Consider the following 15680-nt stretch of genomic DNA (forward strand, 5'->3'; position numbering starts at 1 on the left):
TGGTGGAAGACATGCAGGCGTTCGTGAAGGCTGAAGGACTGGGTTAAAATGAGAAAGGGAACTGGGGTTTGGATTCGGACTGAGGGGAGGGGGGTGAAATGCTGTGTACAGTTTTGTTTCTTTTTTGCTGTTTCAGGATGTTAATTTGTTTTATATGAGGGATAGGAATGGTTGGGAGTTTGGTTTTTTGGGTTGGTTGTTGGGGAAGGGTAGTGTATCCTGTGGTATGGACACGGAGGGAAGGAGGTTAGTGAATGATGGCAGTTTTCTGGGGCACGGTTTTCGCACTGGTTTTGTTTGTTTGTCTTTTTTTTTCAGGTACTGGGCATGGGGGAGGGGATTGGGAGGAGCGGGGCCTGGACAGGGGCCTCCACACTAGCAAGCGAAGGTTGGCTAGTGAACGGGAGTGTGGTAGTGGGTGGGGCCGCACTCTGTGGAACCTGGTTGAACAGAAAGGAAGGGATCACAGACTTGAGTTCCAGATGACATTTATAATAGTGCCTCCCCATTTATAGTATTATCTTATCCCTTGAAGAAATCATCGGAATGGTGGAGGCCATTCAGCCTGTCGAGCTTGTTCCACCATTAGATCCTGACTGATTAGCACCTGCACCCCACCCACTTGCCTTGGTTACACAACCAATTACGATGTATTTGCACCCTCTTTAATTCTGGAAATGTTTTTTTTTGTGTTCCAGATGCAGCCCAATTAATGTGGTTTGAGCGATTGTACGTTTGGCTTCTGTGTTTGGAGAAGTACATCATTTATCCAGCTGTGGTGCTCAATGGACTCACCAATGATGCTTTCTCTATCAGCAGTCAGAAGAAGCTTGGCTTACAGTAAGCTGCTGCACATTTATATATTTTTATTTTATTTTTAGAAAATGTATTAATTGCCCTTACAGGTTCTCAAATGTGCCTTTTTGATAGCAATGGTTAATCAATTCCAATGACGGCCATTATTATCCAATCCAATCCAAGTACTGTTTGGCTGTACATAACCAGAATGGTCTGTTAGCCTCTGGATTAATGCTAAAGAAGGTGAAACTTGAAATACACCAACGGTTGTGGGGCTGTGGAATGCACTGCAGGGGTTAATGATCAAAGCTCACTCAAGAATAGGTTAGATATTTGAAGGAAATCGGGCTGAAGGGATTCAGAAAAGAGAGAGCACGTGGGATTAAGATACTGTTCATATTGACGAGAAACACCAGCATAGACGGATTAGACCAAGTGGCCTGTTTGTGTTGTAATTTCTCTGTTAAATGTGCAGTGTAGTGCAACAAACTGTAGCAAACCGTTGGCCTATAACTACCCAAGTGGTGAACTCCTTGGGTGAGCTCACCCTCAGTGGTGAACTATCACAAGTCCCCTCATATCCTGGCGAGACCCCGACCCTGGACATACATGTGCTCACCAGCATAGTGGGACTGCCAATCATCACAGAATTGTTTCAATGCAGAATGAGGTCATTCAGCGCCCATCGGGTCTACTACACCAGCTCTCCAGGTGAACAATTCACCGGGTGACATCACCCCGTCTTCCCCATGTAAGCTTGCACATCTTACTTTTCAGATAACAATCTAATTCCCCTTTGAATGCTTCGATTGAACTTACTTCTATTACACTCTCAGGCAGAGCATTCCAGTCCACATTCGGCATGAAAAGGTTTCTCCTCACAGTTCGCAATGCTTACTCAAGTTTCATATCAGCTGGAAGCTCTGAAACTGTGCACCGACATCTAGGTTCTGAATATATATCAGGAAGAGCAAGAGCCCAAACTCTGACCCATGGTGGACTCCCCTCTAAACCTTCCTCCAGTTCGAAAAACATCCATTAACCACTATCAGAAACAACCTGCTGCAGAGGTTTTAGTGAACACACTCAAGGATTTCTTATCCCTCTCTGCCGTTCACACCCAGTAGTGGCAACTGGTGATGCTGGGACCACAGACCTGCTGGCCATCTGATTGGACAGCAGCTCTCGAAGGCAGAACTTCCTTCTGAGATGCAGGTGGAAGCCTCACTACAAAGCAGATCCCAGCGTTAAATAGCTGCAGGGCAACCATTGGGATCCTTGCCCTTACAAAGCAAGAAGTCAATCATATATTACAGTGCAGAATGAGGCCATTCGGCCCATCGGCCCCCTGAATGAGCAGCCTAGCTAAACCCACTCCCCATCCTATCCCCGTAACCCCAGTTAACCTGCACTTCTTTGGACACGAAGGAGCAATTTATCATGGTCAATGCACCTAACCTGCATATCTTTGGACTGTGGGCGGAAACCGGAGCACCCGGAGGAAACCCACACACGCATGTGGGGCGGGGGAATGTGCAAACTCCACACAGTCACTGTGGCAATATTGAACCCAGTCCCTGGCCCTGTGAGGCAGCAGTGCTAACCGCTGTGCCCTTTACATCGACATTTCCATTAAAAATCTGAATACAGAAACTTAAAATGGAAATATAAGAATGTGACTGTAAAAAATCATTTGAATTGTCCTGGTTTAATTATGCCCTACCAACTAAGCCTGTGGACAACAGCCCATGTCAGGACAACCAAAATAGTCTTTACTTCTAAACCACTGTCATTCTTTGTGTTGCAGCTGCGATGTTTTAATGATGACCATGGCCAGTATGAAGCTACTGCGCTCAACCTTCTGCAATCCAACGTACCAATACGTAACTTTGAGTTTCACCGTCCTCTTCTTCCAGTTTGATTACAGCAGCATCTCTGAGACGTTTTTGCTGGATTTTTTCCTGATGTCAATTTTATTCAGCAAGGCGAGTAATTTCAGAAGCACTGTGTCACTGTGGTCCTTGTACATGCATATATATATATATCGGAAAATAGCCTGTGCGGTGAGATTTGCTGGTGAATAGTTTGTGCTGTCTAATATAATTAGTAGTCTATTTCTCATTTACATTCTGCCCCACAGCAATGTCATCCAAAAACACACCATCAGTCTTCAAATATACTTTGACAACACCCAACCCTACCTCATCAACACCTCTCTTGACACTGCTACTGTCTCTAAAATGTCAAACTACTTACCTGACATTCAATATTGAATGAGCAGGAATATCCACCAAAGAGTCATAGATGTTTACAGCATGGAAACAGGCCCTTTGGCCCAGCTTGTCCTTGCCGCCAGTTTCTATCACTAAGCTAGTCCCACTTGCCTGCATTTGGCGCATATCCCTCTATACCCACCCTGCACATGTAACTGTCTAACTGATTTTTAAAGGACAAAATCGTACCCGCCTCTCCCACTGCCTCTGGCAGCCCGTTCCAGCTGCTCACCACCCTCTGTGTGAAGAAATTTCCCCTCTGGTCTCATTTGTATCTCTCCCCTCTCACCTTAAACCTATGCTCTCTAGTTCTAGACTCCTCTACCTTGAGGAAAAGATGTTGACTATCTACTTTATCTATGCCCCTCAACTGAGTATTAGGAAGATTGAAGATGTTGGGCCAAAATCTGCCATGGTAATGATGGCGGGACTGTCAGTGTTTCTCCACTGCAACTAACACCAGCTTCTGGAGGACATGCAGAATAATGTGGAAGTCCAGAAGTTGTTGCCAGTGTTCTCTGTTTTTACAAATGGTGCTCTTTGAGGCAGTTAGCGATTAGTGGGAAATCAATTGAAATGATGAGAACTTCCACGCTAATGCTGTCAGTTTCTCTGTAAAACCCTTTGAAAAAGTGAGGTGTAATTGAGTTTTTAACTCCATGCTAACCTGGTACTTGCTGCAAAACAAGTCTCACTGGTTTGCCATGTGGGAATAATTCAATGTCACTGGTTGCTTATCTGCTTGCTGACATCAGAGATGCTGCACACCACTTCACAGAGATTGCTACTACTTCTTTAGTGGGAGCTTTCTTTGAGGCCAGTGACGAAAGCCATTGCTTCATTACTGGCCACAGAATTGATCCCTATATCTTTGGTCCCCGCCACAAATTCCATTCATTAGGAACTACCTGATGCTGGACCAGATTGTTCCAACCTCAGTTAATGCAAGGCCCTGCCTACTCTGTTAGGTGGATGTCAAAGATGCCATAGAACAATTTTAAAGAAGAACTGGAGAGTTACTTCAGTATCCTGGCCAAGCGCTCTCTCTCTAAGTCAGTATCACGAAAACATTGTCTGGTCTTAGCTATTTGTGGGAATTTGCTGTGTGCCAATTAACTGCTACATTTCCTACATTACAGCAGTGACAACATTTCAAAACTATTTCAATGGCTCGGTGGCACGATAGCACAGTGGTTAGCACTGTTGCTTCACAGCTCCAGGGTCCTCAGTTCGATTCCCGGCTTCGGTCACTGTCTGTGCGGAGTCTGCATGTTCTTCCCGTGTCTGCATGGGTTTCCTCCGGGTGCTCTGGTTTCCTCCCATATGTCCCGAAATTTGGACATTCTGAATTCTCCCTCCGTGTACCCGAACAGGCGCCGGAGTGTGGTGACTCGGGGCTTTTCACAGTAACTTCATTGAAGTGTTAATGTAAGCCTACTTGTGACAATAAAGATTATTATTATTATTACAACATGATTGAATTCAACGTAGTGCGTGAAAGTGAAAAGCACGGTTAGCACTGTTGCTTCACAGCTCCAGGTCCCAGGTGATTCCCAGCTTGGGTCACTGTCTGTGTGCAGTCTGCACGTTCTCCCCGTGTCTGCGTGGGTTTCCTCCGGGCGCTCCGGTTTCCTCCCACAAGTCCTGAAAGACATGCTGTTAGGTGAATTGGACATTCTGAATTCCCCCTCTGTGTACCCGGACAGGTGCCTGAGTGTGGCGACTAGAGGTTTTTCACAATAACTTCATTGCAATGTTAATGTAAGCCTACTTGTGACATTAAAGATTATAGATATATTTTTTAAAGCACTTTGGGACATCCCTGTGTTTGTAGAAGTGCTATATAAATGCAGGCCTTTTTTTTCCTCTGGCCTAGTTTTTGGTCATCTGCCTTAGTAACTCCCAATGTGATTGTGTCAAATTGTTTTGATAACATTCTTAAAAAGTGCCTCAAAATATTTAGTTACAGTGCTATATTAGTATAAGTTGTTGTTCTTACGATGGGATATGATGGTAAATAGTTCATGCATGAAATCATGGTGGGATATAATGAAGAATGTAGTGGTATATTTTGGTAGCCACAGAGGAGTCCGGAAAGGAGAGTCAAACAAATGATTTATTACCAAAAGTAAAGTGTATACAAGTACAGTCCCAATCGGGACTACTCTGCAGCACAGCTCCTATCTGGCTAGCTTTTAAGGTCCCGAATTAACTATCTTGCTGATGGGTCCACGCCCTTCAGTGGGGAAGCTTGTACTTCACGAGGCTCACTCACGGCGAGATTAATCAGGTCGTCTCCATAGGACTCATAGGGGTTATAACATCCCTCCCTCTGACGAAGCTCGAACTGAAAGACATCTGCTCGTCTTCGCCCGTAGCTACGCTTCAAGTGGCTGCAGCACTGGGTTGAGGGGGGGTGCATAAAGCATGTTAGGGAACGTTGTTAACTCGATGGGGTTGTACCACCACCGACGACTGATCCCTGGCTAGGTCACCATCGGAAGCATTGGATGCCTTAATCTCCATTTCCGAATTGAAATCTATCACCTCTCGCATCTCAGCGCCGGGGGCCCCCATGGATGACGCACCCAGGCCTCCATGTATTGGGGTGACATGGCTGGAAGATGGTTCCTCTGCTGGGGCGAGGCCTAACACTGATCCCCCTGCTCCTGAGGTGGCCAAGGTGCTTCTGCACCCTTCATTCCCACGTTTGTACGTGATACAAAACCAGTCCGGTCTGCTGTAACACTGTCCCTGGGATCCTCCACGAGATTTTGGATGTATACTGCGTTCCCTGGTTTGAAACTCCTGGTCCAGGCCCTCCTGCCTTGCCTCTGCCTCTGCAGGTCCTGGCCATGTTGTACTTTCTCGCCAATATGAGGGTACATGAGGCTGAGTTGGGTCCTGAGTCTCCGGCCCATCAACAATTCTGCTGGCGCTACACTGGTCATGGCATTTGAGTGGCACAGTGGTTAGCATTGCTGCCTACGGCGCTGAGGACCCGGGTTCGAATCCTGGCCCTGGGTCACTGTCTGTGAGGAGTTTGCACATTCTCCCCGTGTCTGCGTGGGTTTCACCCCCACAACCAAAAGATGTGTAGGATAGGTGGATTGGCCACGCTAAATTGCCCCTTAATTGGAAAAAATAATTGGGTACTCTAAATTTATAAAAAAAAGAAGAAAAAAAAAAATGGCATGTGGTGTGGTCCGATAGCTGAACAAAAATCTTCCTAGTCACACCTTGACCGACCCCGTGGTCTGCTTCTTCATTTCTCTCTTGAAGGTCTGTACCGCTCACTTGGCTAGCTCTATCGAGGAAGGGTGATACGGGGCTGTGCAGATGTGTCGCACCCCATTTGTTTTCACAAACCGCTCAGACACGTCGCAGGTGGAGGGGGTGCCATTGAGAGTGACCAATACCTCTGGAATGCCATGGGTGCTAAAGGAGAGCCATAGCTTCTCCATTGTAGCCTTTGGCGTGGTGGACAACATCCCACTTGGAATGAGCATCCGCCATCAGTAGAAACATTGACTCTTGGAAAGGCCTGGCAGGATCGACGTGTAGGCGCACCCAAGGGAGGCCTGGCTATTCCCATGGATGCAGCGGGCCTGCTGGCAGGAGCTTCTGCTGTTCCTGGCACGTGGTGCATTGTTGGGCCAGTCACTCGATCGCGCCATCCAGGCCTGGCCACCATACACAGCTGCAGGCATCTTCATTTGTAACACCCCGAGTGTCTGTTGTGCAGATCCTTAAGGATGGCATCTCTGCCCTGGCATAGGATGACAACGTGAGCCCCCACAGAAGGATGCTGCCTAAGGATGCCGTTTCCATGTGCAACTGCAGCAAGCGGTAAAGAAGGCAAACGGTATTTTGGCCTTCATAGCGAGAGGATTCGAGTACAGGAGCAGGGATGTCTTGCTGCAATTATACAGGGCCTTGGTGAGGCCACACCTGGAATATTATTTGCAGTTTTGGTCCTTATCTGAGGAAGGATGTTCTTGCTCTCGAGGGACTGCAGCAAATGTTTACCAGGCTGATTCCCGGGATGACAGGACTGACGTATGAGGAGAGATTGAATCGGTTAGGGTTGTATTCGCTGGAGTTCAGAGGAATGAGTGGTGATCTCATAGAAACCTATTAAATTCTAACAGGATAGATGCAGGAAGAATATTTCCGATAATGGGGGTGTCAAGAACCAGGAGTCACAATCTGAGGATATGAGGTTGACCATTTAGAACAGAGATGAGAAATGTCTTCACTCAGAGTGGTAAGCTTGTGGAATTTGTTACCACAGAAAGCAGTGAGGCCAAAACATTGCATGTTTTCAAGAAGCAGTTAGACATAGCACTCGAGGTGAAGGGGTTCAAAGGATTTGGGGGAAGGTGGGATTAGGCTATTAAATTGAATGATCATCCATGATCATAATGAATGGCAGAGCAGGCCACCTCCTTCTCCTATTTTCTTTGTTTCTATCTCTTCCATGCTGAGCTCCTGCATTTTGGCTTCAGAGGTTCACAGTTCTTTGGGCAGCTGACCTTGCTGGCCATCGTGTAAGATGGTGTGGCGTACTTTCTCCAAAACGGAGTCTTTCTGCACCTAATTGCGTATCTGGGTGGTGGTGACCAGCCAGGTGTTCACCAAACTTTGTCGGCTTTCGGTGGAGGGGGAGGCATGTCGGCAATAGGAGCCTGCTCAGCGCGCCTGGATTTGCAGTTTGCATGCCTGGGCGATGCTGGAACTCGTACGCTGCTAGCCCAGTGCAGATTCCGGGTTGATGCTATTGGCAGGATCACCTTATCATCTTTAACAAGCTCCAGCAACGGCTTGTGGTCTGTCACAATGGTGAATTGGCACCCATACACGTACTGATGAAATTTCTTCACCGGGAGTACGACAGCCTGTTCTTTTCCTATCTGGGCGTAATTAAGCTGCGCAGCGGCCAATGTCCTCAACGTGAAATAATCGGCCTCTTCCATCAAGCATGCAGAGGGATAATACAGCTCTGATTCTGTAAGGCAAAGCGTCGCAAGTAACCAAAAAAGGCTTGGAAGGATCGTAATGTATCAATAATCTGGACGATGTTTGCTGATACTTCACCCAAGCAAAAGTCTCCTCCTGAGGCGCTCTCCATGCCCATTCTTGGTTCTTCTTCAGCACTGTGTGCAGTGGGACGAGGATGGTCGCTAGGACGGAATAAATTTCCCATACTAGATTTCAAGACCTGACAATGACCATAATCCTGTCGTGTTATTCCGGAGTGGGGGTTTGCCTAATTGGCCGCACCTTCTCCTTTATCGAGTGTAGTCCGTCCCGATCCACACAATACCACAGGTTGTAACTTCCTTGGCATAGAAAACGCACTTTCCTCTCTTGAGGCGAATGCCTGTCGCGGAAAATCGGCAGAGGACTTCCTCCAGGTGGCTCAGGTGCTCACTTTCCATGGCTCCGGTGACCAGAAGGTCGTCCAGGTAGACCACCATTGCATAATCTGACAACAGTCCAAACGACAATCTTGTGTATTTGTAGAGCTCCCTGTGGATATTAATCATTATGTGACGCTTGGAATCAGCATCCAGTCCCAGCTGGAGATAAGCCTGGCTCATGTTGAGCATGGAAAAGGATTTTGCCCCAGCTAAAATTGAGTATAATAATAATAATTTATTGTCACAAGTAGGCTTCGATGCAGTTACTGTGAAAAGCCCCTAGTCGCTACATTCCAGCGCCTGTTCGGGGAGGCCGGTACGGGAATTGAACCCGCGCTGCCGGCCTTGTTCTGCATTACAAGCCACCCACCTGTTTAGCCCACTGTGCTAAACCAGCCCCTCTATTGGGTACCTCTCCAGATGGGAGGCCTTGCTGATGTATACCAGAATGGGGATAGGTCCTACACTGTTTATCTCCATCCCTGTCATCCCCTGGAGTTCCTGGACTCCCTTCTCTGCACTCTCCCACAAGAGGGAGATTTTGACAGCCTTTTTAGCTCCAATAACGGCTCAGCATGAATTTCCGCTTGGTCGCCATATTATTTACTCCACATACCAGGCGGTTCCATAGCATCTCGGGGAGGGATGGCCCATAGTCGCAACACTCTGCCAGTTTGCACAATCGTGCCAAAAACTCTGTAATGGTCCCCCCTGGGGTCCTCTCTGCTGTATTAAATCAGTAGCTCTGTACAATAAGCAGCATTTTCAAATTGGTGCAAACCTTATTCCTTTGTGAAGGGAGGTGGCTGTGCTCCAAATGGTTAGCAGTGGCGACTGTAATTCTGCTTTATCCTCATCGCCAATTTAATAGCCACAGAGGAGTCCGGAAAGGAGAGTCAAACAAATGATTTATTACCAAAAGTAAAGTGTTGACAAGTACAGTCCCAATCGGGACTACTCTGCAGCACAGCTCCTACCTTGGCTGGCTTTAAAGTCCTGGTTAACCACTTACTCCCCAAGGCTCATGGGGAGATTAATCAGGTCATCCCCATGGGTCTCGTGTGGGTTATTTATTTATTTATTTTTTAAAAAAAAATTTAGAGCACCCAATTCATTTTTTCCAATTAAGGGGCAATTTAGCTTGGCCAATCGACCTACCCTGCAAATCTTTGGGTTGTGGGGACGAAATCCACACAAACACGGGGAGAATGTGCAAACTCCACACGGACAGTGACCCAGAGCCGGGATCGAACCTGGGACCTCGGCGCCGTGAGGCAGCAGTGCTAACCCACTGCGCCACCGTGCTGCCCTTGCGGGTTATTTATAACAGATATGATGGTGCATAGTTCATTGATAATATGGTAAATAGTGGGTATGGTGATGTACAGTCTCTGTTGTGGGATATGATGGTGAATAATCTGTGTAAAATGTGAGTGTGTTTGTACTAGGGATGGTAAATAGACCATTTGTGACTGTTTTCTGTGCCAACATCAATTGTTCTGGAGTCAGATGTTGGCAATTGACACTAGTCTTCTAATTACATTGAATTGCGGTTTGTCAGTTCCTGTTAAATTTCGCACCTTGCGCAGTTCACATGCAGGCAGGCTGTGCAAAGACTGAAATTCATGATGACTATTTAGCACCAGTGATCCTATTCCCTCAATCAGCTGGTTGTGCAAAAGCTGCACTTTAGTAGGTCAAGTTTGTTGGGTGTGAAAGCAGCAGTATTTACAAATTAACTGCAATTAGGTGTCAATTTGAACCCTTCAGATTCAGGCACTGTTCAGTGTCTTTTGGCAATGTGCCACTTAACACCCATAAATCTCACCTGACCAGGTGAAAGTCAGGTGGGATAGCTAGATAGCTATAAACAGTTAAGCACACATAAGGGTCTTTAATAAGAAGCACCATAAATGGCGTCAAACAGTTTCAATTCTTCCTTTTTCTTCTAATGAAAAACCATGTTCAGCCACGGTTATTGATAATAATTTTATTGAGAGGTCTCCAAGTAATCTTAGGCTGCTGAAGCAATAGCTTGAGGTGACTACGTCTGTTTTCAGTTGCATTCAATAACTGATGTGACTACTATGTTTAAATCCAGTGTTAATTCAGCTGTGGCTCAACGAGCAGAAACCTGGCTCCTCATTTGGCCTGTGAATCTGAAGGTTGCGGTTTTAAACTCTAACACATCCAAATTACTGAGGGAGTGCTGCACTCTCAGAACCCTTTGGACGAGACTTTACAAGCAAGGTCCCTGTTAAGTGGATGCAAAAGATTTCTCCCCGGTATCCTGGGCAGTAATTATCTTTTCATGTAGTTTGATCAGTACTCCGTGCTGTAGGTTTTGCAATCTTTCTTGCCGGGCCTAGGGTGGATCCAAGAGAGGAGAATCTGGCGGTGATGAATTACCCATTACTTATTCAGACGGGACCAATTCTCCCCCGGCAAAATGTCACCTCTCCTCTCCACCCTCCTCTCCAGACAGAAAGTATTAAAAGCTTCTAACACCAGCCCCATCCCCATTTTCACACGTTAATTCCTCTCCTTGCGTTCCTATGTTATCCAGCAGAGGGTGATCATTAGCTTAGTTAAGGAGATTCACCACTGTAATTAACAATGGAAAGCTCCCTCACTAACTCAGTGAAATTGAAGTGGTGCATGACTGAAGGTGAACCCTAGCTTTTCCTCAGGAGACATAGACTGTACGAGACAAGAGCAAGTAAAAGGGATCATTTGTCCCAGTTCTCGGTTCCCACTTTCACACTCTTATTCTATCCTCTTTGCATCTTCTTATTTCAAAACAGCTCTTTGATCGAAGACTGTGCTGGCTCTGCTCAGATACTCGTAGGTAGAGTTACTCAGTCTATCCCTGGCTGATTTATTCAATGCAGCTTCATACTTCTATAAAACCTATGGCCTGAGAAGGACTAGATTTTGAAACGAAAAACAATGATAGAATATTATCAACAATAGCAAAATATTACAGATGGTGGAAATCGCAAATAAATACAGAACATTTCTCGGCAGGTTAGGCAGCAACTGTAGAGAGAAATAATTAATATTTCAACAATGACAATTAGACCGCCATTTGTTATTTGAAGAATCTATAGCCACATTAATGTATGTCCACTAAGGTCATAACTATACCGAAGGCTGAATAAACTGTAATTCCTTTCTCTACAAAAGCAAGGGATGAAGCTTAATCTGACAAAGGTCTTTAAAATCATGAAGGGATATGATAGGGTAAATAAACTGTTTTCATTTGTCCAGAAATCTGGAATCGGGGGACTGTAGATTTAATAATTCCAATAAGGAATTCAGCAAGATGATCTTTACTCAGACAGCTGTTAAAATATGGAATTTGTTACAGCATGAAGTTATTGAGGTGAATAGCAAAGAAGTGTTTATGTGGAAGCAAGATAAAAACATAATAGAAGAAAGCAGTAGAAGGATTTGCTAATAGGGTGAGTTACAGTGGGGTGGGAGGAGGTTTGTGTGAAGTATTGACGCCACCACAAATAAGGTCAAATGGTCTGTTTCTGTGCGTAAGTTCTAAGTATTCCTCTTTTTAATTCTAATTATGAGCATTAAGTGGCTACTTGTACAGAATAGTAGAAGGAGGAATCCAATTGTGCTGTCATTGGGTGAATGTGATGGGCAAGCACCGTAGAGAATTTGAGTTCCAAATAGTGGCCATGAAACAGTAAGACTAAATCACAAACAGTATCCCGTTCTTCTTGGAGTTATCCTTTACCTAACACTGACATACAAAAAAAATCTGAGTAAGACTGCAGCAAAGATCAAAATGCGAAATGACCTCCTCAGCAAATTTTCTGGCTCTTCATGGGGAGCAGATGCTCGAACCTTAAGGACCTCAGCTCTTGGCATAGTCTACAGCAAATTGACACATGTGGGGCCTTACAGGGAGCCTGGACTGCAGCTGTAGTGCACCCCTATCAATGACTCGCATTATTGAAGACTGCCCCTTGACAAAATTCAGCAGAAGACTTGGAGAACTCCATTTAGCAAGCTATTGCCTGGCATGATGATTATTGCATGTGCTAATAACAATCAAGACCTTCATCTGGTCCTCAATGGCCGGGCTACTTTTGGTCTTGGTATGATTATTTTGTGGAGAGGAGTGATGCGACCATCAATTCACGCGAGACAGAGGGTTGAAGTGAACAGTGGCTTTAATCGACAAGAACACTGCCTGCCTGCAACTGCTCTGCCAGTGAGGGCCGCCTACAGGGCAGCTGCTCTTTATACCTCCCCTCAAGGGGGCGGAGCCCACAAGGGCACCAACCTGATACATTCCGTATAGTACAGTACAATGGTCCATAGGTGGAGCCCACATGGACAACAGCATAGTACAATGTAATACAGTGGTGAATGGTTAGTACAATACGTTCACCACAAGGAAATCTGGTAATTAGCTCACTGCAGGACAAGAAACATTGCTTAAACAATGTGTCTCAGTTATTTAAGAAAACACTTTGGAATTCAGCATGAAGATAGTGTGCCCCAGTGCTTACAGTGGATGCTGCAGGTCACTTGAAAACTTCAAGGCTAAGGTCAAAAGATTTTTGTTGAGTAAGAGTATAAACAGATCTGGAATAAAGATGGGAAAATGAAGTTTTGGTACATGTTAGCTAGGATCTAACAAAATGATAGAACTGGCTTGCGGGGCTAAATGGCCTCCTTCTGGAACAGAGCCCTCATGTCTTACAATCCGACTAACGATATTTGGGATCGTTTGGCACAGTTGCAGGCTCCCATTAAATTAAAATGCAGCCTCGCCATGGTAAGTACCACAGTGATCAGTACGCACCAGCTCTAAGTCTCTAAAGGATTTTATTTTTAGCTTAATTACTATCTGCAGTCATACGCGAGTACGAAGCTGTCGAGACTAACCTGACCATATAAAGGCACAATAAAACATCTGCACCCACTTTAAAAATAAAAGTCAGATTGAAGAATAGATTGAGCTTTTAAGTTTGGATTTGAGTAATTGCTCCTGTACATATCTACTGTGAAAAGCTTTCGTTTAAGGACGTGTGAAGGTATTTTCACAAACATTTCTTTGGCAGCAGGAGTGACTCATATTCATGTGTTACTGAAACTAATTAGCAGTTATTAAATTACTGAGACATACTGGGGTGGGGAGGGGGATAACGCTCCCAGTTGCTATGGTAACTGCATGGTGCTGGCTTCTGAAAACTCTTAATTAAAGGTTAATTTGCAGATGATAGCTCTACAGATTAATGCTGTGACAGAACTCATTGTTTGAACTCCCACTCTAAGTATTAAGTGGAAAGAGGAACACAGCAGATTCTTTTTATTTTTGTTGCTTATTTTTCCACTACCCTCACCACCGCCCCCCCCCCCCCCATTAATAATTCCTCAATAAACATGAAATTGCCACTCCAAGCTTTCGTGAGAGAGTGGAAATCAAGATGAAATATTCTGCATTTGGGCCAGCCTTGCACATTTCGCTCTAGCTGACTTGCTGAGGAATTTATTTTTTTATTCCTCAGCTGGTCTGCGGGGAGCTGTGAACATCGACATCTGGTTGCCGTGACAAGCAAATGATAGTGAAACATACGTACATAAATGTTCTCGTGTGACTGGCAATGGGTGTGGGAGTTGACAGAAAAAAAGATGATATTTACAGATTTTTTTTTAATAAAAGGTGAAAGGGGAGGTATTAGAAAAACAAAAATGAGAAATGAATGACAAAACAAGAGCTACCGACAATTGGAGCCTGTTATGTTTCAAAATTTAGGCATATTTAAAACCCAAATCATACAAGAGAATGATTTTTAAAAATATATCAAACCTGCACTTCCTGCATAAAGCTTAAATCCTACAAATCCTGAATTGGTGACACTGCAAAATCAATGATTGTGCAAATCAATGTAATTGATATAAAGTTAACTACCCCATGCCTATAGGTACAAATTCACTGTGACAGATCCACTATCCTCTATTTATTTTATGAAATGAGTTGCAGTTTACTCAACATGGCTGAATTTAATCTACACTGTGTCTCCTGCTAATGCAATATGCCGTCTCCGCAATCCGCACTGGTCCACGCAGACATCACACTTCTGCGATCAGCCTGACGATTATTCGATAAGGGTGTACCAAAAACATAGATTTTTTGGCAGGAAATATATGCAGGTCTTAAGATTTTTAACATATTCTTAAGCACAGATGAATGGCAGAAAAATTATTAAATAAAGCTCTGGAGGCATTCAATGCAAGATGCTGCCTGCGTATCTCCAAGATTTTCAGTTTGCTAGTTTGCTGCTTTAAATTATTGACTTCAGCATTAAAATGGTGATACACCATCAATAACACATGACGAGTGATCAACGTAACTGAGGCTTTAATACACTAAACAACAAGGCTCCTGCCTCTGGACCCGAACTGGGTCGGAGGCAGAGACTTGCCACCTTTATACATAAGCTCGAGGGGAGGAGCCACAGGCGGAGCCAGCCTGGAAAAGCTCAGGCATGCACAAGACAATACAATGCAATACCGTGGTTTACCACATTCATCCCCTGTTTAAAAAAAAGTCCGGCGGGGGTGTAGTGGTCTTAAAGGTCAAGTGCGTTGGGGGCCTTGACCTTCTGCTGTGATTGCCTCAGTCCCGGCTGTTATGTGGACACTGGTGTCGAGACCTGCGCGTCCGGGAGCATATTGTCCTCTTCTTCACCCATATGTTGAGTCGGTGAAGGGGGAGGTGGTGTAGGGGCGGAGGTGGTGGTGCTTGTCGTCGGTGGGCCTGCAGGTGTTAGTTCATGAGGGAGGTGGGCGGGGGTGGGGGGAAGACGGTGTGGTGGGTGGTGGTGATGGTCGCTAGGGAACCTGCAGGTGCCAATTCCCGAAGGGAGACCGTGTCCTGCCGCCTGTCCTAGTTTGCCACGTAGGCATATTGTGGGTTTGCATGGAGGAGCAGGACCTTCTCGACAAGGGGAGGTTTTATGGCTCCTCGCATGCTGTCGGAGAAGGACAGGCCCTGGGTCTGTCAGCCAGGACGGAAGCGAGACCCCGGAGGTGGATTTCCTGGCGAAGGCAAACATACGTTCATGAGGAGTCTCGTTGGTGGCTGTACACAGGAGCGACCGGATGGAGTGGAGCGCGTCGGAGAGAACTTCCTGCCAGCCGGACACTTCTAGAC

The 15680-nt window shown here is 45.5% G+C and overlaps 1 protein-coding gene across 1 annotated transcript in view; it reads left to right on the forward strand.

Moving 5' to 3' along the window:
• LOC119967677 (pecanex-like protein 2) overlaps nt 1–15680 on the forward strand; it is a 332932-nt gene that overhangs the window by 176432 nt on the left and 140820 nt on the right. Inside the window, exons 21-22 of the mRNA XM_038800498.1 lie at nt 699–840; nt 2606–2783. Coding sequence (XP_038656426.1) covers nt 699–840; nt 2606–2783 — 320 coding nt within the window. The remainder of the gene's footprint in view (nt 1–698; nt 841–2605; nt 2784–15680) is intronic.

The sequence above is a fragment of the Scyliorhinus canicula genome, chromosome 6 (assembly GCF_902713615.1).
Source record: "Scyliorhinus canicula chromosome 6, sScyCan1.1, whole genome shotgun sequence".
In the NCBI taxonomy this organism is placed as follows: domain Eukaryota; kingdom Metazoa; phylum Chordata; class Chondrichthyes; order Carcharhiniformes; family Scyliorhinidae; genus Scyliorhinus; species Scyliorhinus canicula.